Source organism: Gopherus flavomarginatus, chromosome 6 (assembly GCF_025201925.1).
Source record: "Gopherus flavomarginatus isolate rGopFla2 chromosome 6, rGopFla2.mat.asm, whole genome shotgun sequence".
In the NCBI taxonomy this organism is placed as follows: Eukaryota; Metazoa; Chordata; order Testudines; family Testudinidae; genus Gopherus; species Gopherus flavomarginatus.
This window is the reverse complement of record NC_066622.1, coordinates 31,957,906-31,981,773: the sequence shown is the minus strand read 5'-3', so window position 1 is coordinate 31,981,773 and position 23,868 is coordinate 31,957,906. Positions and strand designations below refer to the sequence as shown.

The 23,868-nt window shown below is 45.9% G+C and overlaps 1 protein-coding gene across 3 annotated transcripts; it reads right to left on the bottom strand.

Moving 5' to 3' along the window:
• Positions 1-1,241: 1,241 nt before the first annotated feature.
• On the bottom strand, positions 1,242-23,868 carry LOC127054586 (solute carrier family 22 member 6-A-like). Of its 3 annotated transcripts, XM_050960863.1 has the most exons (10): positions 23,196-23,868; positions 20,042-20,145; positions 19,040-19,194; positions 17,455-17,623; positions 16,844-16,967; positions 12,857-12,972; positions 12,384-12,598; positions 11,375-11,483; positions 8,535-8,738; positions 1,242-7,911 (listed from the first exon to the last, which is right to left on the bottom strand). In XM_050960863.1, the coding sequence occupies exons 1-10, from the start codon at positions 23,595-23,597 to the stop codon at positions 7,824-7,826; spliced, it is 1,686 nt and encodes a 561-aa protein (XP_050816820.1). In that variant the 5' UTR covers positions 23,598-23,868; the 3' UTR covers positions 1,242-7,823. The 3 variants fall into 3 exon arrangements, with proteins under 3 accessions (XP_050816820.1, XP_050816821.1, XP_050816822.1); XM_050960864.1 differs by lacking the exon at positions 1,242-7,911 and having other exon boundaries at positions 8,592-8,758; XM_050960865.1 differs by lacking the exons at positions 1,242-7,911; positions 8,535-8,738; positions 11,375-11,483 and adding an exon at positions 11,866-12,041.

Here is a 23,868-nt window from a genome sequence, read left to right as displayed (position 1 = left end):
CAAGTTACGAGACCCAGAATATCACAAGTAGTAGATTTAAATTTTTGAGTTAGGTGCCTAAATGCCTTTGAGCATCTGGGCCTTAGCCTTTCTGTGCCTCAGTTTCCCCATATATCAAATGGGGCTAATATTACTTCATAGAAGTGCTGTGAGTCTAAATACATTGAAGATTATAAGGCACTCAGATATTATGCAGTTGTGCCTTGTCTAGGAAGCTGCTAAGTTAAGACAGGGTGGACACTTGAGAGAACTGGGTTCTAATCCTGCCTCTGCTATTGATGTACTGCGTGAATCACTTCTCCTCTGACCAGTTAGGTTGCTTGCTCGGAATGGTGGTTTCTTACAACTGTTTGCCCAGTGGAGACTGGGATAATGATAGTGGCTCTGAGGGTGAGAAAATGAAGGGGAGAGCTATTTAGTGTGGTGTGAGACCCTCGGACATTTAGCATTTGCCTTCAGCACCTGCACCCCAGTTCAAAAATTTCTTGTCACCTGCGTACCCCAAAACACATGAGTAATCCCAGCCTTGTTCAGCAAAGTACTTACATCCCATTGAACTCTCTGGGACTTCACTGCTTTGCTCAATAGAAAGAAGGTTAAACAAGTGTTGTGCCTAATTGGGGCCCAGTTTAAATTTTGCTGGCCTCACCCTCACACAGCAAACCTAGCCTGGGGGTTGCTGTGGCAGGTGGCCTTTGGCTTCTCTGAGCACCCCAATTTTTCAGAGTGGGGAGAAAACCCCATTTTATCCCCTCTGCCCAGTGGGCAAATTGTCCTAGTCCCTGAGCAGGGGATGATTTAGCCCTGTATTAGTACGTGCTGGGGATAATGAAAGCCAATAGAAACGAATGGAGGATTCTAAGGTCAGTAATAGGAAAGAGTCTCACTGCCACATCTACCTGTCTGTCCATCCCCATACGTGCCCATCTGTCTCTCCATCCACATACACACTCATTTATCTTTGTCTGTCTCCATACACATCCCGCTACCCATCTTTCTGTCCCCATAGGCCCTCCCTTATCTGTCTATCAGCCCCCCTATCCATCCTCTGTCTATCAATTGTGCTCTTAGATAGGTGCCCTCAAGCTGCAAATCCTCTCTTTGTTTTTTCTTTTCCCATCTCCCAATGCTGCGAATATGATCCTTTCATAAACTGTTATGAAAAGTGGCAGCTTCTCTCCTATCCTTCCCGTTCCCCCCCGGCCTCAGCCATCGTATCCTGCTATTTCACAGCACTGGATTATACACAGCTGTTTTCAGACCGTTTTCCATTAGTAATATTCGTAACACTGTATTTGGCTGGCTAAGTGCCTTAAAAGATTATTCTGCAAGAGCTGGCAATTTTAGGGCTTTCAAAACAAACATTTCCATAAGTGAAAAAGATTTGCAAGCAACAGGTTAATACATCAAAAGGGACAACTTTACAGCACTTTAATATAGCCCAATCTCTTGGGATTTAACTGCTTGTCCTTTGCAGGCAAATTATTTTCTATATTCTTTCTTGACCTACAAGTATTAGGAGTAGGGCTTTGAGTAGAGAGTATTGTTTTTTAAATATAATGTATTATTATTTATATTGAAGACCCGCCTCACCGAAAGCGGGGGGAGGCCCAATGTGTTGAGCACCGCACAAGCACAGTAAAAGATGGTGTCATACATGAAGAGTGAATTCTGAAGAGAGAAGACAGACAGAGGGAGGATAATGTCCATAATAGCAGACGTTCACCGTAGAGCATCATAGATTTGACCTGACTGAACTTTAGAATAAAGCCTTTAAATATGCTTAGCATTGAAAAAGCATTAACGTACTTGGTTCTCTCACGCTGTGTCTCATTGGGGTTAATTTATTAGCTCTTGTAAGATCTATTAGAATCATCTGCTGTTTTTTCTTCCGTATGATTTAGATTCATTAGATGCTACAATTATTTTACCTCTCTCTGCCTCTGTGGCTGGTCTGCTGTTGCTTTTTTCTTGTGCTAAGTAACTAAGCACCGGCTCTATTTTTCAGAAGTTGTTTCTGATAGAATGTCAAAGAGCGAGAGCCAAATTTCCTTACCCCAGCTAACTCCAAGGGCTTCAGTAATGTTGTCTTAGGTGTTGAGCAAAATGTTGCCAGACCAGCCAAGAAATGGAGGCAGTGTACCTAGTGGATAGGGCGCTGGACTGGACATCAGAGGAGCTGGGTTTTAATCCTAGCTCTGTTGCTAAGCTGCTGCGTGATCTTGGGCAAGCCCCTTCTGTTCTCCTTGCCTCAGTTTCCCCGTCCACGCTCTCTGCCTCAGTTTCCCCTTCCATCCTTTGACTTTCTTTATGAGATGATAAGATCTTTAGGGCAGAGATGGACTCTTACTGTATGTTATCTCCTGTGTATGGCACAGGGGGCCCCGATATCACTCAGGGTCTGTGTAGTGCCTAGCACAATTGGGGACCCTGATTTCAGTCAGGATCTGGGCAGCACCTGGCACAATTAGAGTGCTGATCTTGGTTGGAGTCCCTGCAGGATTTCACGCAATGGGGAATCTCAGCTGAGGGCTCTATAAATTACAGTAATTATAAATAACAACATTCTATGAAACACAAGTTACATGCTCATATATTTAAAAAAAAGCAGAAGGAAAGAGAAAAATGAGTGTGGGTGAATCTGATGACAGGTGGTTAATGTTACTGCCTGAGAGATATGGGGAAAACAGACTCTCACAATTAGCTGTAAAGTTTGCTTTTTAAACTCTGCTCTGGCACTGGGTTCTATGTATTTTTCATCTGCAAACATTGGAAGAAAAATGTAAGCCATGTGCCATGAATTCATCTAGATCTACTCCTAGGTGAAGAGCTTTGAAACAGACTAAAGATTTTGGTTTATTTCTTTGACTGTAAAACTTTTAACAAGCTTTATAAAGCCTTGTTACAGTACATTAATATAATACATATGTAATTGGGAGGAGAACACAGAAGTCCTGAGCCCCTACTCTAATCTAGATGCCCCTCCCCTCCCAGAACTGGGAGAAGAACCCAGATATCCTGACTCCCAGTCTGTTGCTGTGACCACTAGAATATATTTCCTCACACCATCCAGACTTGAAACCAGAAGTCCTGATCCCTCATTCTCATCACCTGGCCCATGCTCCCTTCCAAACCTAGGATAGAATTAAGGAGGCCTGACTCTTAGCTCGCCCCACCACCTGCTCTGACCACTACCCACCCACAGTTGGGAATCAAATCCAGGAGTTTTCACTCCCAGCCCCCTCCTCTAACCATTAGCTCTGACTCAACTCCCGGAAGCAGGAGCTCTAACACCTATCTGTGCATTCAGATGATGCTTCTCTGCACAGCAATAATAATTAATGGTTATCATGTACAAATCCAGGAGCTAGTAAATTGCATTTTGTCTCACACGTGCCATTCCCTGTTCATTTACTGCTATGTGTTAGAAAGAGGCTTAGACTTTAAATGCAAGATGTTGCACCAGTTTCTCATCCAGTCTTAAGCACATTTTTGCCTTCCGATCACACCACTGCCTGATGGATTGCGTTCCTACTCACCACATCTTTCACTGAAGAAAGCAAGGGCTAGGTCCTCAGCTCTGGTACTAATCAGCTTAACTCCATCAAAATTAATGGAGCGATGCTGATTTCTACCATCAGAGGATCTGCCATTAAAGTCAGAATGTAACCACAGCACTGACAGTGCAAGAATCAGCTGCTGAACCATCCCATGGCAGGCTGCTTTTCTCCAGGTATTGCTTGCCCTGGAAAGTTATCCACAAAAATAAAATTGCCCCATCTTTTCTGCCTCCGACACCTCCCATATGAGCTAAATTTTCTCCCGCACATAAGCATCAGCACACCCTGGTCCTCCGTCTCTCTGCAGTGGCTTCAACTCACTTGCAAGATTGCCTTTTACAGCCCTTTCCTCCTGCACTCAGTAGGTCAAAAGAGGAATGAAAATGTAGCATCTTCCCAACGATTTAAATGAAATAGAGGCTCACTTACGTGGGTTGTGTCCTAGCTCGATTCAACTCTTCTGAGCAGCACCAGAACTGGGAGCTTAGATCTACTTCTGTGTTTCTGGGCTCTTGTTCTGAGCACTTGCTTTGAACTGGCAAATCTCTCCCAGTGCTTGGTGATTATGGCATAGTTTGTGAGGGTTAAATTCACAAACTCTTAATAAAGGCATCTCCACCACTCCCTCTGCTGGATATGATGCTCAGAGTGCTGGCTGTCTTAGAATGTGCCTGCTGTTTAGAGTTGACAGTTGGTTTATGTATGCAGTTGCCAATACGAGTGTGATTATTCATACAGCATAGACTACATTAGCCTCGCTAGTATCTTTGCAAGTGATTGTGGCTGAAAGGCTCATGTGATGAGTGCTTATTTATTTATGCAGCAGCGTAGGCTGGAGAGTAGAGTACAAATCAGGAGGACCTGGGTTCTGTTCCTGCATCTGCTGACTGACACTGATCTGCTGTGTGGCCTTGGGCAAGTCATTTGCCTCTGGTTCACCTTTTGTCTTCTCTATTCAGACTTTAAACAGATTGGGGCAGGGAATGGCTGCACAGCACCCAGTACAGTGGTCTAGTGTGGGGCCTCTAGATACTACTGTAGTACTACTACTAATTCACACACCATAATGCAGCCCTGCTCTAGTGTATGGCCCCCTAGATACTACCACAGTACTACTAATAATGCACACACTATAATGGGCCATGATCTCAATTAGGGCTTTTGGATACTACCATAATGCTAATGGACTGGGCTGTCTAGGTACTACAGTAATACTACTAATAATGCACACACCATAATGAGACCCCAATCTTGACTGAGGCCTATAGATGCTACTGTAATGCTAATAATAATGCACACTCACCATAATAGCCCCCGGATCTCAATTAGGGCTTCTGGGCACTGCTGTAGGGTTAATAATGCGCACATCATGAGGCTCTGATCTAGGCGCTACTGTAACACAAATAATCTGTAGACCAGATCTCATAGCACTTTAGTTGTGGCCCAGGTAAATTATATGTTTATTTTTTCAATACCTGGTTCAGATACTTACAAGGGGTCTGTTCTAGAGATTAAAAAATAGCATTAGCATAACAATTTGTAGCACTTGTGTAGTAATCTCTTTTATATAAGGATTTCAAAGCTCTATTTATAGGGGGAGAATTTGAGGCCCAGAGACAGCAAGTGAAACACCCCAGATTTCCAGCTCCCACTTTGAAGGACATTACTAGACCACATTGGCCTCTGGCAGTAGAACCCAGGAATCTGATTCCTGGTTGCAGTCCCTTGCTTGATTATTAGACCACATTCTGTCCCAGAGCAGGGAACAGAACCCAGGAGTCTTGACTCCCAGTCCCAGGCTTTCCTGCCATAAACACTAAGACCACATGCTCCCTCCTGAAGCAGAACCCCAAAATCCAGACTTTCAGCCCCCTGTTCCAACTGCTAGATCCTACTCCCTTTCCAAAGTTGGAAATAGACACCAGAAATCCTGAATCCCAGCTCTGCCTACTCTAACCATTAGGTGACAGTCCCTGCCTGAATAACTCTGCAGTCCAAATAGAAAGGCCTTTGGGATGTTTATTTGAAGCACTGACATTTGAAATAATATTCCAATGAAAATACTTCATGAAATAACAGGGGATAGTTGAGTTTGGCCAGGTTAGGAATCCTCCTTCCTCTCAGTGTTGTTTTAATATGGAACTGCCTGGTGCTTAAAATGGAATGATCTCAGCTCATTTCATTCCACAGCACAGGGCACCCTCTATACACAGAATGATATAGGATAAGACATGTTCATCCAGCCCAGAGAATGGAGTGGATGAACTGTTCCCTGAGTGCTTTATAATTTATTGAACTTGGGTCCCAAATGCATCCTCTCTATTTGCATTAAACCAAGAGCTATGGATCCAGGTCTGATACAATGCAGAACAACAGAGTTATTTTGCCAGGCCAGGCTCAGTATCATACACTGATACTGTCCCAAGGAGTGGAGGAAATGCCCGTTGTTCTACCCACTTAGACTACACAGAGGCCAGAGATAGAATCAGGAATAGACCCAGAAGTCCTGACTCCTAGCCCTATCTGCTCTAACCACTAGACCAGGGGTTGGCAGCCTTTGAGAAGTGGTGTGCCAAGTGTTCATTTATTTACTGTAATTGAAGGCTTTGCATGCCAGTAATACATTTTACATTTACAGGGGTTGGCGGATGGAACCCCAGACTGGCAGCGAGCTGAGCAGGGCCAGTGGCCGGGACCTAGGCTGGCAGGGACCGGCGGATGCAACCCCAGACCAGCAGCGGGCTGATGTTCCATCCACCGGCCCCGCTCAGGCTGCTGCTGGCCCAGGATTCTGTCCATCCAGGCCGGCAGCGGGATGAGTGGGGCAGGCGGCCAGGACCCTGGCTGGCAGCAGAGTGCCACTAAAAATCAGCTCACATGCCGCAGGTTGCAGAACCCTGCACTAGACCCCTGTGTCCCAGAGCTGGCAGTAGAATCCAGAAATCCTGACTCCTAGCACCCCCCTTTCTAATCTACTAGATCCCACTCCCTTCCCATAACCAGAAATAGTACCCAAGAGTCTTGATTCCCAGTCTCAACTGTGCTGTAACCTGTTTGCTTCCCAGAGCTGGGAGGGGACTATGTTCCAGAAGTCCTGACTTCCCTTCCCCCACTGCGCTAATCATTCAACCTCTCTGAGTCAGGACTAGACCTGTAGCTCAACTGGAGGCAATCGGGCCAGATCCCCAGCTGATGTAAATCAGCCATAGCTCCACTGGAATTAATGGAGCAGATCCTCAGTTGGTGTCACTCCATTGGCAACAGTACAGCCAGATCCCCAGCTGGTGTAAATTGGGCAAAGTTTCTTTGGCGTAAAGGGGCCAGATGCCCAGCCTAGTGTAAAGGGGCATCACTCCACTGAAGTCAGTGGAGCTCTGCCCATTTACACCAGCCACGAATATGGTCCAAACTTTCTGTCCCATCTGGGATGAAGATAATTTTAGGGCTAAAAGATTGAACCCTTCAGCAGATACAGAGCCATAATGGGAGTCCTCCATTGGAGAGGTGGTGATACCATGGGCAGGAGATGAATGGGTCATCCCAGACTACCGCCTTAACAGGAGTCGGCATTTATTAGGCAGCATGAGTGTTCTGTTTACGCCCCATGGAAACAGACGTGATGGTAATTGAAATTGTTTAAACATTTCCTCTGACCCAAGGGCTCTGGTATTCAGGTATGTGAAAAATGGCCATGGGCCTCTCTACAATGGGAGCTGAATGAAACACATTCCATCCACAGCCATTAGATTTATAGGGTGAGTTTTCCATAAAACACAGCTGTTTATGAGATTTGGGTTGGGAACCAACTTATTGTCAGATGGCAGGAGGTCGAGTGTTAATCAGCTGTGGTGGAAAGGGAGGGAGCCTTCTAACAGTGCCGACCTATGTGTTTGTTGCAAGTGTGTGTGAGCAGGAATGTGTGAGAACATCTGCCTGAGTGAATGAGTGTGTATGTGTGAGCGTGTGTGTGACGGTGTGAATGGGACTGGGTGTATGCATGAGTGTAAGTGTGAACATGCACACGAGTCAGTGTATCTATGAGTGCGAGTATCGGAGTGTGTGCGCACGCGTGTAGTGTGAGAGAGATATTTTAAAGACTGAGGAATCTGCCATTTATTTGTTATGACTCCCCTGCAACCTCTCTCTGCTCTGCAGCACTGCACAGAGCCAGGCTCTGTGAGTGTACTGCTGTGTACAGAAACGTGGGTGACACTCTGAGCAGAGGACTACCTAACCCAAGGGGCCCCCTCTTGCATCACACCATCAGGCTTCCTGCAGCATTGCCGACCCCATTGTCTGCAGAAGAATCTTCTCCTTTTGCTCGTCATTCTTTAGGTCTCTGGCCCTTTTCCTTTTAAAAAAAAGAGAGAGACACACACACACACACAAATAAATATTGAGCCAGATCCTCTGCTGTTTTGAATTGGCCTAAGGCCACAGCTGGCCACTAACTTCAATGGAGATATGTCCAATTTTCACCAGCTGGTGATCTGGCCCATTGCCTCCAACTGAGCTTCATCTATTTACACCACCTGGGAATCTGGCCTCATTCACTTCAGTGGCACTACAACCAATTTACACCGACTGGGGATATGGACATGTTGACTCCAGTTGAGCTCTGGCTTATTTACCCACCCTAACTGAGACCAGGACCCCATTGGGTCAGGTGCTGGACAGACATGTAATAGGAGACAGTCCCTGCCCTAAAGATCTTATGATCTAAAAAGGAAGAATAGACAAAGAGTGGGAGGGGAAACAGGAGCACAGAGCGATGGGAGTGAAACCCAGTATCCTGACTCTCAGTCCAGCACTAACCCATGCTGCTGTTAATGTGGGAGGTGTCAGTTCTTCTCTTACTATAGTGTAGTTATATTGAATCAAAGGCAATTTCTTCCCATTTATATGAGAGAGAGAAAGCTCAGACTAACTACTGTAGGAGAGGACACAATCAAAATGAAGTGAAAGTGAACTAACCCTCTCTCCACTTCTTCTATGGTGTCAGGCAATGGCACATTGAGGGTCTCTGGCAGGAATATAGCAGCGATGCCTGAGATTATAGGAGCTGTCCCATATATAATTGGTGGGAAGTATGGGAAATATTCCCCCGTCAACCTTACCACCGGAGCTACTATGCCGCCCACGCGAGCCATGGTGCTTCCAAGCCCCATGCCGGTCTGTCTGCAAGTGTAGAAAACAACCTTTAAAGAAGAAATCATAAAATCATGATACTATTGGACTGATTCTGGAAAAGACCAGGCTCAGTCTGCTCATGGACTTTTTTCTCCCCTTGGTCTGCTCAGAAATGGCCTTTGATCAGAACCGGCTTTCCTTATTTCTACAGCCGGTTAGGAACTTCCCTTCAACAGGAAATGCAGTTTCTGCAAAAGCGAATTTTTCTGTGGGAAAAAGGTCACATTTTTGCTAATTTAAAAAAAAATTTCTGTCAGGGTAGAGAGGGATCAAAACTAAATGTTTTGGGGTTGACTTTAATCTTTGAGGCTATCCCCATACTGAGGTCAGGACTCACTGTGACAGGAAGGCTGATGCTGTACAATAGAGTTATAGTCTGTAAATACCTAGGTGAGGAGAAGTGATCTCCTAGATGAGATGCATCCTTTGAGGCATCAGAAAAAGGGCAAATGAGAGATCCAAGGGCTGGGTGTTGGCGCTAGACCGATTCAAACTGGAAACAAAGTGCACATTTTTAACAGGGAGAAAGTTTTGAAAATGGGACTTAGGTCATTCAGAAAATGTTACTTTAGGCCTAAGACTAGAACTGAGGGAAAATTTTCCACCGGAACAGTTTGCCATTGGAAAATACTGATTTAACAAAAATGAAATATTTAATGGGAACATAATGATTTAGTCAAAATTTTCAATGAAAAACGATTGAAACATTTCATTTAAGTGAGGTCGAAGGGCTTTGTTGTTTTTCTTTTTGCCCTGGTGGGGCCTGGGGAGCCCAAGAATGGGAACAAGAGAAGCCTTACATTGGGGGTGGGGGAGGGCAGAGGTCGATTGGCTCACCTATTTCCCTCCCCCAGCCAATGAAAGGAAAGAAACCTCCTCCCCTCCAGGTGCGTTCTTTACCTAATCAGATATATGGAAAGTGCAGGGCTTGGAAATATTGAACAGACTTTATCAAAACGGTTCAATAGGGACTTACTGAAATGATAACTGATTTATCATTTTGATTATTATATTAATCAGTAAGATGAAATTCAATAAGGACAAGTACTACTGTCATGGGACATGCCTGCCTTGTAGCACCCCATGCTGCTTGAGTGTGGTTCTGCAATCATTCTCTGCCTCAGTTTCCTCCTCCTCTGGCTTTCCTGTCTCTCCTGGGGGTTCACATGGCTCAGCCCTCTGGCTGGCTCACTCAGGGTTCAATCATCCCTTGAGGTAACAGAAGTTCAAACACAATCAAAAGTTCTTTGTCCCCACTTGGGGTCCCCTTTAGCCCACCCATCAGACTCAGTTCCCAGTCCTTTCTGGGTTACCCTTCGGTCTGTCTTTGGCTGTGGGACACAGCCCAGACTCCTTCCATGGAACCTTTCACAGTTTCCTTCAGAGCCTTGCTCAGGGCCTTCCACACAGTCCTTCCAACATCTGACCAGGACCAGCTAAGGCGGGGGCTAGCTAATCTGGTGCAGGTGTGGCTGAGCTCAATTATCCTTAAAGGGCCAGGTGATCTGTGACAACTGCATGCAAGATGGAAAAATCAAAGCACATATACAAAATGATGAATTGATGGCTAGGTGGTCGTACTGCTGAAAATGATCTGAGGGTTATAGTGGATCATACGTTGAATGTGCATCAACAGTGACGTGATGTTGTGAAAAAGGCCAGTGTGATTCTGGGATGCAACAGGAATGTTGTATGTAAGGAACAGGAGGCAATTGTTCCACTCTACTTGGCTCTGGTGATGCCTCAGCTGGAGTACTGTGTCTTGGAGAGAGTCCACAGGAGACCAACAAAAATGATCAGCGGTTTAGAAAACCTGACATATGAGGAAAGGTGGGTAGAACTGGGCATGTTTAGTCTAGAGAAGACTGGAGGCAGGGGAATGGGGAAAACACATAAGTCTTCAAATATGTAAATAGTTGTTATAAAGAGGAGAATCAATTGTTCTCCATGTCCACCAAGGTTAGGACAAGGAGTCAGTTTAGTTTGCAGCATGGGAGATTCAGGTTGGGTTTTAGGAAAAAACTTTCAAACTCTAAGGATAGGAACAGGTTACCAAAGGAGGTTGTGGAATCCCCGTTCTTCATTTTTTTTAAAGAAGTTAGACAGATACCTGTCAGGGGTGGTGTAGGTATACTTAATCCTGCCTCAGCATGGGGGAATAGACTAGATGACCTCTTGAGGTCCCTTCCAGCTCTACATTGCTACGAGTGGTTTATATAATAGAATGTGATATACTAGTTGAAATGATAAATCAGTTACTGTTTTGATAAGTCCTTACTGAAATGTTCATAGAGTTAAAGGCGCAAAGGGACCAGTAGATCTTCTAGTCTGACCTCTGGTATAACACGAGTTGTTAAATTTCACCCAGTTACCCCGTGTTGAACCCAATAACCTGAGTTTCAATAAGGTTGTTCAGATATTTCTGAAATGAAATTTTTTGGGATTTTCATCTCAAAAGAAATTTTGAAATGTTGGAACTTCCTTTGGAATGGAAATTCAGAGCTCTGGTTCCAGCTGCACCTGAGGAGCCCTGTCTTGAGTAAAGCTCTGACCCCCTAACTTGAGTAAAGCATTGGGTAGATTTTAATCTAACGCAGAAATAGATGAGTTTGTGCAGTAGGTACCTGATGACTGTTGGGTACAGCTCGCCAGTGTAGAGGTACAAACAGTTAAAGGAAGAGGCTAAGCATCCTTTTCCAAGCACTGCCAGGGATGTACGTAAGGCCTTCAGCTCTTGTGGGGGGACATAAAAAGATGAGAGTTAATGGTCGGTGCTGGTAGCAGTCATGGGGGGGATCAGTTGCTGAAACAGTCCTGGCCAAGGCTGGTCACTCTGTGCCTATATACAATATGTATCTGAGATATGGCCAGAGTAACACTATGATCTATAAAAGAGATGTCTACATTAGGGATGGTCAGAAATTTTCCATCAAAACTGTTTTTTTGATGGAAAATTGGGGTTTTCAACCAAACAAAGTTTTCACAGAGTGTGTCTACCTCCCACAGACAATATCATTTTTTTATGTGTCAAAAAATGAACACTCAAAAGTTGAAATATTTTGATGCTATTCTAGTGCCACATGGGAGTTGTAGTTCATTTGCTTCTTGTCTCCATTCTCCTTTGTGGGCCTGGCTCCCTGACTGGACAACATCTCCCATGATACTCTTGTTCTGCTCCCAAGCGGATCACTCCCTCTGCCACTTCAAGGAGACACGGGGCCATAGGTCAGGGTTGGGCTGTGGGGGTCGAGGTCGGGTCATGCAGTGGTGGGATGTGGAGGAGAGGCATAGCTGTGGGGAGGTAAGGCCATGAGGTTAGTTTTGGCTATGGGGGCAAGGCTGTGGAGAGGACTTCAGCTGTGTGGGAGAGGTTCAGCCGAAGATGGAGGGCCATGAGGTGAGGTTGGATTGTGAGGGTGGGGCCATGAGCCAGAGAAGACCCCTGGGGCGGGGTATTGGGTCAGGGGAGGCCCCTGGTGGTATGGCCATAGGGGTGGATTTGGGCTGTGAGGGCTGTGGCCAGGGGGAGATCATCTTCGGAGTAGGTTGTCCCATCTCATGGTATGACTAGAGTCCCAGGTAATCTTCATTCAGCCCTGTCCCTCCCTTGGCTGCTGCACCCTGAATGCCCACCTCGTGGCACAAATATGTTGGCCAGGATCGCCAGCCCTGCCAGGATGACGGAAGCTGCCTGGGTGAAGCGCCGGCCAATGAAGCTCATCCCGATGGCAGCGCCCAGCTTGGCCGGGATGTCAATGGAGCCAAAAGCCACCTGGATGAGATAAATGTTGAAGCCGAAGTGCTGCAGGTCCATGGCCAAGCCATAGAAGGCAAAGCTGGTGGCAAACCTGTGAATGGTCATTGGAGGGTGGGATGTAAATATACAATGGGGCCAGATTTATCCCTGGTATAACTAACTCAGATGGGAAAAGGGACAGTGGGATCTTGACTGGCCTCCAACGAATCATGGTCGGCATTGGGTTCTGCACTGACTCTGAGGAGAGGGTGCCCCCTACTGAGCCCCCCACCTCTCTCCCTGCAGCACAGCACCCCCTAGTGCTGCACTGGGGCCTCGGGGTTAGAAAGAAAGAATAGAGCACACCTACCAGACACTAGATATGCAGCAGGATATCCTGCGTACGTTGGGTGTGCGGACCAAACTGTACAATGTGTAGGAAGACTGTGCCAAAGCCATCTCCTTCTGCATGTTGGATTTCAAGACCTAGGGGGAAGAGACAATAAGAAAAATAATTCTGGCGTATTATCCTACTGCACCCTCCTCATTGTGCTCAGCACATTTGATATGCTCCATTGGAGAAAATGGGGCCAGATCCCCAGCTGGTATAAGCCAGTTGTTGCGCTATTGAAGTCAATTGACAATGAAGCTGAGGATCTGGCCCATAGGGTGTAGCAGAAATATGCGGTGAGGGGAGACAAAGATGCGCGATGCGAATGATTAGAGCTCTGGAAAGACTCCCAGGAGACTGAAAGGATTGGGAATGTTTACCACAGCAAGAGGGGACCTGATAAAGGGCTACAAAATAACGGATGGATAAAGAATAGTCTGCCAGTGTTTGAGATAGGATGAGAACCCAGAAGTCTTGATTCCCAGTTCCTAGCTCTAACCAGTAGGCATCGCTCCCCTCCCAAAGTTGGGAATGGAACCCAGGAATCCTGATTCCCAGCCTCCTCCATCTCTGACCGCTAGACCCTGCTCTTCTCCCAGAGCCTGGAATGGGACTCCATGCTAGCTACTATCAGAGACTGGATACTAGGTTACACAGATTACTGGGCTAATCCAGTCAGGCAATTCCTGTGACAGCCAAGGAGCTGTTTTAAAATGTTTGCACCATTCCATTTAGAGGAAACAAAAGCAGACCAGGAATGTGGGTGAGCTCAGCACAGAAGAAAACATACAACCAATCCTGCATCCCCCTCTAGTGACCATCTGAGAGCTCTCGCTTGGCTACAGGAGCTGGCACAACGCTGAAGTGATCCTAACACAGACTGAAGAGAAAAGCAGAACACACAGACTTTTCTTTCCTGATTTTTTTAAATATGTTCATCCAGTTACATATGAACTTAGATAGATACAGATGGAGGGGTATGTATGCAGATAGATCGGATGACTTCATCCACCACTGAAATGCTCTGGGTTGGAAAGCAGAAGCTGTTTAACAGCTCATAATAATGCTACTCAACCTTAGGACAGAAGATGAAGATAATTTGACTTCGGTGGGTTTTCCTGGGGCATTAGTCCTGAGATAATTTGGTCTGAAGTGTTAAAGCTGAAATTCTCCCTTGTGCTCTAGCCTAAATGCCACTGAAGTGAGGGCAGCTTTATCCCTGGGGTAACTAACCCCATTTGGAAAAGGGCCGAGGGACCTTAACTGACCACATATTTGCACCTCCAGTGAATCATGGTGGGTCACTGGGGTCAGCACTGACTGTGAGGGGACAGCGCCCCCTGCTGGGGCCCCCCATCTTACTCCTTGTAACACAGTGTTCCCTAGCATGGCACTAGGGCATCAGGGCTTCCATGGATTCCAAGGAGAGAGTGCCCCCTGCTCAGCCCCACACCTCGTAAGCCATTGTCTTAACATGATAGAACTGTTAGTATTGAAACACGCTGCAATCTATTGTGAAATACAAGTAGCATAGTTTGTACCCAAAGGCATTTCTGTCTCTTTATCTTTGAGAAACAAGCAGCTGAGATCATGAAAGGGCAGGAATTACTAATCTTAGTTCAGTCCATTGGTGTGAGCATCAGAATTCTTATTAGTGCTAAGACCTCACAGTCTTATCTTTCTGCACATCTTAAGAGGTTTACTTTTGCAAATGAAACTGCTTCTTTCTGCAAGTCAGAATCATGGGACTTTACCAGGGTATTAATGACAATGATTTTCAGGTTGGAAAAACAACAGACTCTTGTCCTTTGGAATGAATTAGAAATCAGAATTCCGGCACAAAAGGCTAACAAATGTGTAGTCTGATTTTGATCACTGGACTGGGGCCAGAATTTAAGCATCATTGGAAGCATGCTAGATTTATATCATCTATATATTAAATTAATGTCAGCAAATATCCCAGATCAGAAAGTGTGGTTATTCAGATGACCTTGAGAAGCTTGTATTTGGATATGGCTAGAGGAGTTATTGGGCTCAGTACAGAAGTAACTGGATGAAATTCTGTGGCCTGAAATATATGGCATGTCTGGCTAGATGATCTGGTGGTCCCTTGTTTTGGCCTTAAAATCTATGAATGATGATTTGAGGGCTGGAAAGAATGCCTTAGAGTGAGCGACTGAAGGAGCTCAATCTGTTTATCTTATCAGAAGGAAGATCAAGAGGTGACTTGATTACAGGGCATAATCCTGGGAAGAAAATACCAAGTATTAAAGGACTCTCAAGAAAGTGAAAGGCAGACCAAGAACCAGTGGCTGGAAGCTGAAGCCAGACAAATTCAGATTAGAAATAAAGCAAAAAATGTTAACAGGGAAGATGACTAACCATTGAAACAAACTCCCAAGAGAAGTGTGCATTCCCTATCTCTTGATGTCATCTGTCTCTGTCTGCCTTCCTGGAAGATGCTTTAGTCAAACATAAGTTACTGGGCTCAATACATAGTAACTGGATGAAATTCTATGGCCTGTGTTATGCAGGAGGTCAAACTAATGGTCTAATGGCCTTAAAATCTGTGAGTCCATGAACCAGCTCCTCAGCTGATATAAATCGACATAGACACATTAACTATGCTGATTTACTCTAGCTGAGCACCTGGCTGCCAAAGCCTAAATGGACTGAATGACAAAGTTTGAGGGGTGTATTCTGCTCTCAGTTGCACCAGTGTAAATTTGGAATAACTCCTTTGACTCTGGATTTACAGCAGGGTAAACAAAAACATCAGCTGGCCCACAGTATATTGCAGAATCCCCAACACTCCTCTCAAGGTGAAATTAATTCTTGTGCAGCACAAAACTTATGTACCAGTTGTTACATTTAAGTCTTTAAAAACATAGTTTAGATGGGATTTAAGTGCTGCACAGAACTTGTGCTAACTCAGGGATGAATTTCACCTTAATATAATCTGTGCATAGCCATCAAATGTTGTGCAGCTCCACAATGAAATTTTATGCATGTTATTTAAATGCCAGGGTGACGTTTATCCCCATGGACTTCTAGATCCCAGCCTCATACACGATGTCTTGGGACAAATTTTAAGACAGAATTGTCTTGTTCACTCTCTCGCTCTACTAGATAAGGTTTGACCTGAGCTAATGGCATGCACGAGAAAGCTGCCAGAGAGCTGGGTGGGAAACGGTTTTCCCATCCCAGGAAAATTTTGGAGATCTCACATTTTTCTGATCCCAGATCAGCATGAGAAGACAGCCTCAAAAATTTGCACAAATGGACAGTATGAAAAAAAAAAGGAGTTTGAATCAATTGAAACATTATTTTGACATTTTCGAAACGTTTTATTTCAATTTTGACATTTTTTCTATTTAATTTTTTAAACTATAATTAGCAAAAATGTTGAAACTGAAAATATTGAATTTTTCTTTTAAAAAATGTTTGAAATGGGAATTTTGAAACTTTTTTCCAAAAACTTTTCAAAATGAGAAATTTGTGGATTTTAGTTGGAAAATTCCTGACCAATTCTACTGCTAAATGCATGAGTATCATGCAATGATTCATGAATAAATCTGGACAGAAATTGTGGGAGTTTTTTTCCCATGCAAAATTTCAAATTTTCAGTGAAAATTCAAATACTGAAACAGACTAGAAATGGAAATATTTCTGTTTGGGAATGCTGCCATGGTGGCTCATGGAAGTTGTAATTCAGGGGTCTCATGCTCCCATTCTTCTCTACAGGCCAGGCTCCCTGGTTGGACTATATCTCCCACAATGCACCATCTTGGAGAGATGAGGTGGTGCATCCTGGGCACTTCTGACCCTAGTGCATCATACAGTTCAGAGGGCCAGCTGCAAGCCTATACATCACTTAAGTCCTCAGGGTAACCATCCTTATTGCACATAAGATATGATTATCTGTGGTTTCTTTTGATGGTGCAGCAATTCCATTCATCTCTTTACCTCAGTATCGAGCTTGTCTCCTTCTTCTTTTTTTCTATTTATCTGAGCAACTTTCTTAAGCACCTGCACTGCTCGGTCTGGTTTTCCTGATAGAACCAGCCAGCGAGCGGACTCTGCAAACCACCTGCAAAATGAGCAACAATGCCAAGAAACAATGGAGTGCTTCCTTCTTTCCAATTGGGTTCTCTTTGTAGGAATTTGCGGCTCATGGGGGTGGGTAGAGCTAAGAGCTTGTGGGGAAGATTCTGAGAAGTTGTTACACTGTTGCAAACACAGAGAAGCTCCACCAAGTTGTTGTTATTTCCATTATAGTAGGACCTACAGCTCCCAGCTGAGTTTGAGCTTCTCCAGTACTAGCCCTTGAACATATGCATTTTCTGCACTGACAGGTACAAATGACTGCCTTGGATCCAAAGACAGTCACAGACCTTGGTAAAGCCAACTGGTGTGCCCAGCACATTCTTTCAGGACCAGTCAAGTTCCTTTACATAGTAAAGACAGCTGCAGACAATGAGGGCATTAGGCTGTGTAGCCAATCACAGCTAAATTAGATGGGTATCTAAGAGTGAGATCAGAATCTAGCCCTGTGAACCTATCAGCAGTGCACTTACCAGGAGTAGAGAAAGAAGATGAAGAAGGGCATAGATGCGGTGAATTGTAACCAGCGCCAGTCCGGGAGGGCATATGCCAAGCCTGCAAGAACAATCTGCCCAATGGTAGCGCAGTATCCCACCACTGTGCCGGCTATGGTCCGTACATTGATTGGCACCCACTCAACAACTAGAAAGGAAGGCACCCAGACCAAAGGGGTTAATACAAGAGCTGGGCAAAATGTTTTGGACTTACAGTTTATTTACTGAAAAATACAGGTTCAGGTTGACCAAAACTATTTGCAAATTCGGTTTGAGATCGCTGCTCCGGGCCAATGGGAGCTGCTGGAAGTGGCGAGGGCTGAAGGACATACTGGCTGCCGCTTCCAGCAGCTCCCATTGGCCCGGAGCAGTGATCCACAGCCAGTCGGAGCCACGATCAGCTGGACCTGCGGACGGGGCAGGTAAACACACCGTCCCATCCCATCAGGGGCTTTCCCAACAGAAGCGGCGACCCCTGTTGAGAAACCCTGACTTAGGTTATGTCTACACTATACAGCATTTAGCGACATGGCTGTGTCGCCACAACCGTGCTGCTAAAAGTCGTGCAGTGTAGCCACTGTTTGTTGGCTCTCTTGCTGATTAAAAAACCCTTCTATCTCCAATAAGCGGCGTTTGCGCTGTCATCAGAAGCGTGCTCCTGCCAACAATGCGCTGTTCACACATGATACTTGTTGCGGCAAAACTTGTCTTTCAGGGAGCAGGGGGGTGGGAGGTAGAGGTCATGAGAAATAGGACAGCAGCTTCACAGCTCTCCCAGTTAATGAGGGCTGCTGGGGCTTGAGAGGTAGGTTGGCCTCTCAGGGGGACTCAGGTGAGCTGGGTTTGGTTCCTGGCTCTGGCACAGGATCCCTGTGTGATGGTGGGAAAGTCAAACCCCTCTGAACACTCGTCTATAAAATGGGGACAATAATTCTTCCTTTGTCTATTATAAGCTCTTTGGGGCCGGGACAGTCTCACTATGTGCACATGTAACCTAGAGCTGCGTGCATGAGTCTCTATGGGCTGAGCTAAAGACCTCATTAGCTCGGAGGTTCTCTGGGTCAGTGCCCAGCCCCAAGTCACTAAGATGGTGGCTGTCCGTTAAGCAGGGCTCTGTGGCTGGAGCAGAGTTATATCCTCTGCGCAGCAGACACAAAGGGGGAGGTAGACATCCAGTGCGTCGCATAATGGGGACCAGATCTTAGGGCTGCTAGATGCTACTGCACAGACTGTAATGAGCCCCTGATTTTACTTAGTGCCTCTGGGTGCTATTATAATACTACTAATAACCTGTCCAATCTAATGTGGCCCTGATCTTCGTAAGGGCCTGTAGGTGCTACTGTAATATTCCTAATATGCACACTATGCTGGGTCATTAAGGTGCTACTGCAACACTTCTAATTATGCACACACCAGAATGGGGCTTCTAGGTGCTACTGTCATACCAGAAATAATGTGCGCATTGTGCTGGGGTCTCCTAGGAGCAACCGTAATGCAGGTTAGTTATAACCAGGGTGAATTTCCCCAGGTTAAAAACAAAGAGCAGTGAAAGAAGGTCCCTTACCCAGTGACATACAGTTGAGGATGATCCCAGAAAGGGCCATCCCAACCAGGAAGCGAAAGATGCAGTATGCGGTGAAATTGGGCGAGAAGGCAGTGCAGGTGCCCGAGACAGCCATCTGCAGGTAAGACCAGCTCAGGAGAGCCTTCCGCCCGAACCTGTGCCACAGGAAGGCATGTTAATAGCTGTGCTGGGGTCTGGTGACTGATAGATTCCTGTATATGCAGAGCCACAGAACCCTGTGGATAGATGGGGACAGCACTGATGCGACCACACCTGGCAATCTGCATTCAGTCCTGGGCACGGGGATACAGATTATCTATTTTATCTAATCTAATCTCTGTGTGTTCTGACCTAGCCTGTAAGGTGCTCAGGGGAGAGCAAGCACAAATGACCAGGGCTCTGGAGGGACTGACCCACAAGGCAAGGCTATAAATGAGTTAAATGCGGCTAAGCAATGACTACAAGGGGACGTGGATCACAATCTCAAGTGTAGGGGAAAGGGTAAACCGCAAGCACTGAGAAGAGTTGCTTTCTGGGCTACTGCAGCATGGAAAACAATGGGAGTCGTGCCTGACTTCAATGGGCACACGATCATGCAGGGAGAGGGAATGCAACTAGGAGGAAGAGGATGAACATAAGCAAAGGAAAATGTAGCAACTGCCAGGCCGTGGGTCAGATCCTCAGCTGGTATGAGTGGGCCTCATCCAATGCTCATTGAATACAATAGAAAAATGCTTGTTGGCACCAATGAGTGCTGCCGATTTACACGAGCTAGGAATCTGGCCCCGCTGACTCCAGGGGAGTGATGCTGGTTTACTCCAGCTTTGCATCTGGACACACTAGGCTATTAGACTCTGGGATTATTCTGCCCCATGGGTAAACCTCATCTCTGAAGTCAAAATTTAAATATTCAGTTCACTGCCTGGACTTTTGCCCTTAGCTCCAGCAGATACCATTCACTTCATGGCTGCTGAGAGAAGGAAGAGCCTTTCAGAGACCCACCTGTCTGCTAAGCTTCCAAACACAAGCGCTCCCACCAGCACCCCAGCCATGTAAATTGACTGAGCCATCTGTCCGAGCGTCCGCAGGTTACACACCAGGTCCCACTGCAGGCGGGGGAGGAAAGAGGGTCAAGACATTGTCATAACAAGCCGCTCATACCCACACAAGGCGGAAACAGCCAATGTTATGGATGGGGGGAGTATTTAACTTAGCAGACAAGGGTATAATGGAGAGCTGGGATGGCTGGTTTCTAGGGGCTAAGGCAGTGGTTCTCAAACTTTTGCACTGATGACCTCTTTCACACAGCAAGCCTCTTGAGTACGACCCCGCTTATAAATTAAAAACACTTTTTAATATATTTAACACCATTATAAATGCTGGATGCAAAGCGGGGTTTGGGGTGCAGGCTGACAGCTCACGACCCCCCATATAATAACCTTGCAACCCCCTGAGGGGTCCCGACCCCTATTTGAGAACCTCTGGGCTAAGGGGAATTATCCCCAGCAGTTCTGTAATGATCATATTAGGTGGTTGATGGACTTCAGGGTGCAGTACTGCTTGCTGCCAGTGGGAGGTGGAGTGCCTCAGGCTGCAGGTAGCAAAAGGAGGAGGCATAGAGCAAGAGGTCACGAGGGCTGCTGCCTCTGCTCCTGCACCCCCACCAATAGCTTTGAGCACCAGAAACCCTTGAAGCAGAGGAAAGGTGGCCTAGTGACAATGTGCTGGCCTGGGACTCGGGAGAGCTGGGTTCTGGTGTAGGCTCTCTGGCTGACCTGCTGTGTGATCTTGGGTAAGTTGTTTCCCCTCCCACCCACTGTCTGTTTAGATTGTTGGCTCTTCAGGGTAGGGACTGTTTCTCTCACTGTGTCTGTGCATTGCCTGGCACAATGGGGGCCCCTATCTCAGTCAGGGTCTGTGCAGTGCCTGGCACAAGGGGGTCCTGCTCTTAGTTGGGATCTCGAGGCACTACAGATATTTTAATAACAATAATGATTTTATTGGCACCACTGCATTTGGTAAATAAGGTTACATTTAAAATAAAATTAATCCCTGCTTTGTATTTATATATTTTTTTAAATTGCGAGTAAATATTTAACTAACCAACAATCTGAGAATTGTCAAGGGCAGGGAAGTTTCTCTGTGTGCAGTCCTGCAGCTCAGCATTGGTTAAACAAGCAAACAGTGCTTTGCTGTGTCAGTGGATTTGTTAACGGGGTGGCTCACAGCTTGTATGAGGTCACATGTGTGAGTGATATAACTACTGGTGGATATTTAAATAAACGACCATCTTAGTATTGGGTATTTACTGTTATGCAGCTGCATGGTGTTGCCTAGTGGTTAGAGCAGAGCATTGCAGGTCATAATTCCAAACTGTGGAATTACGTGTATTGGTTAAAGTAGGGACTGGGCCTAAGGACTCCAGGGTTTTAGTCCAAGCTCTTGTGGAGGAGTGGGGTCTAGTAGGATAGAGTGAGGGGCTGGGAGTCAGGATTGCTGGGTTCTATCCACAGCTGTGGGAGGAGAGAGAGGTCTAGTGGTTAAACAGAGACTGGGCATCAGGTTTCCTGGGTTCTGCTCCTGGCACTTGGAAGGAGAATGTTCTAGTGCCTGGAGCACTAGGACTGGGATTCCTGGGTTCTAAGGCAGCTTGTGTGATTCTAGGGGTTACAGGAGTAGGACTGAAAGCCTGGGACTCCTGGGTTCTGTAGCCAGTTCTTTGGTTGACACAACTGTGACCTTGGGCAAGTCACGTCACCACCTCGTGCCTCAGTTTCCCATCTGTAAAATGGAGTTAATGGTATTACTACACACTTAGCTCACAGCAGTGGACAAGTTTGTAAAGCTGTTTGAATCATGGGAAGGGCTGAGTTTGATTATATCCAGCTACAGCCATTCCTAACCATCTGGCAAACAGTTACCAGAATCCCCTTTGATAATCTGAATGTTCCTTCCCAGGACAAATTGTCAGTAAATAATAGGAGCAGAAGGCATGGAGACCAACAGTGTCTCATCACATATGACATTATTATTTTCTGTTTTAGCAGCAGGTAGAAGCTCCAGCAAGGGGCAAAATCAGTACTTGGTCCTGATAGTGAAGGCAGGGGGCTGGACTTGATGACCTTTGGGGATCCCTTCCAGTTGTAGGAGATAGGTATATCTCCATTATTAAAAATTAAAACATGCAAACACAGTAAAAGATAGCCCCCACCCTTAAGGGTTTACATTCCAAATAGACACAGGTGGGAGAAAGGAAGAATTATCCATGTTTTACTGATATGGGAATGTGAGGGACAGAGAGATGAAGAGATTGCTGGGTGCAGACCTAGTCACCCCGTCTCACAAAGGATATTGCAGAACTAAAAGGGGTTCATTGGAGGACAACAAGAATGAGCAAGAGCCTGAGACGCTCTCTTGTGGAGAGAGATTGAAAGGACTGGGATCATTTACCTTGCAAAGGAGATGAATTAAAGGGGACAGAATAAAAGTCTATAAAAGGACGAGTGGGAGAGACGCAGCAGATCAGGAGCATCTGTTCTTCCTGTCTCATAACAAGAGGATGTTCAATGCAATTAATATACGGGAGCTCAAAACTGATGAGAGGAAATACACTTTTTCACATGATGTGGGATTAGCCTGTGGAACTCACTGCCACATGAAGTCATTGAGGGGAAGAGGTTAACAAGATTTTAAGAGGGATTAGACATTTCTATGGATATCAAAAAACATCCAGAGTAATCATAACAACAACAACAAGCCTTCTGGGAGGGATATTAAACCTGGTACTTCAGCGCTTGAGTCGATCTCCAACTATTAAAGATCAGGATGAGACCTGTGTACGGGACAGGTTATCTTACATGGGGTTACTGCAGGGTTCTTACACCTGTCTCTGAAGCATCTGCTGCTGGCCATTGTCCAAGACAGGAGACTGGGCTGAATGGGCCTTGGATCTGATCCAGTTGGGCAAATCCCATAATTTGCCTAAGGTCACAGAGTAGGAATGGTTCAGAGACAGGAATTGAACCCAAGTCACAGTTCACTGGCTGGACCACACTTCCTCCTGCTCCTGTGCAATCAGATGTAAATATTGATCAATAACACCCAAGCAATGCAGGGTTTCACTGAGCAGTGGTGAGTGCTTTAGGCCCTTCCTTACCTCCATAATGATGGTGTTGGTGAAGATGCTCTTGTCGTAGGTCCACCCATCTGTGCATGGCTCTGTTTCCATCTCTGTCTCGTTCGCGACGGTGGCGTTGGGACTTAGGAGCTGCCACTGGGTGGTGATGAACTGGCGACACTTCTCCGGCTCCCAGTCCCCATCCATGGGGATGGAGATCCTCAAGAGCTCTTTGGTGCTCAGCCTTTGAGTCATGTTTGTACCACCCGTGCTGTTGGCAGGGACACGGATCTGGCAGTGATGTCTTGGGACAGCAGCAGAAAAATTCTGCAGAAGGTTATGAGAGGCTGTCATTAAAACAGGGATAACAAGCAAAGCCACATGGATGATTTGAAAGCGGCCCATGCCGCCAATGCTGTCTAGGAGTTCGGCAAAACTCATGACGAACGGATCCACTGTTAACTCGCCTCCTGAGGACTTAAATGAGTTTCACAAATGGAGTTGCATTTGGAAAGAGCACCTCCTACAAAAGTTCCAGCTCTCTTTAGAGATCTGTCAAAGCACGACAGCTATAGCCAGCCACTTCCTACAGGAGAAAAGCAAAACTTGGATGGCTGCATGGGAAAGTTCAGTCTTATTGTCTCAGAAAAAAGTTCCCTTTATCACAACCCCACTAAATTCTTGCCTACAACGTTGAAACCGCTATCAACCT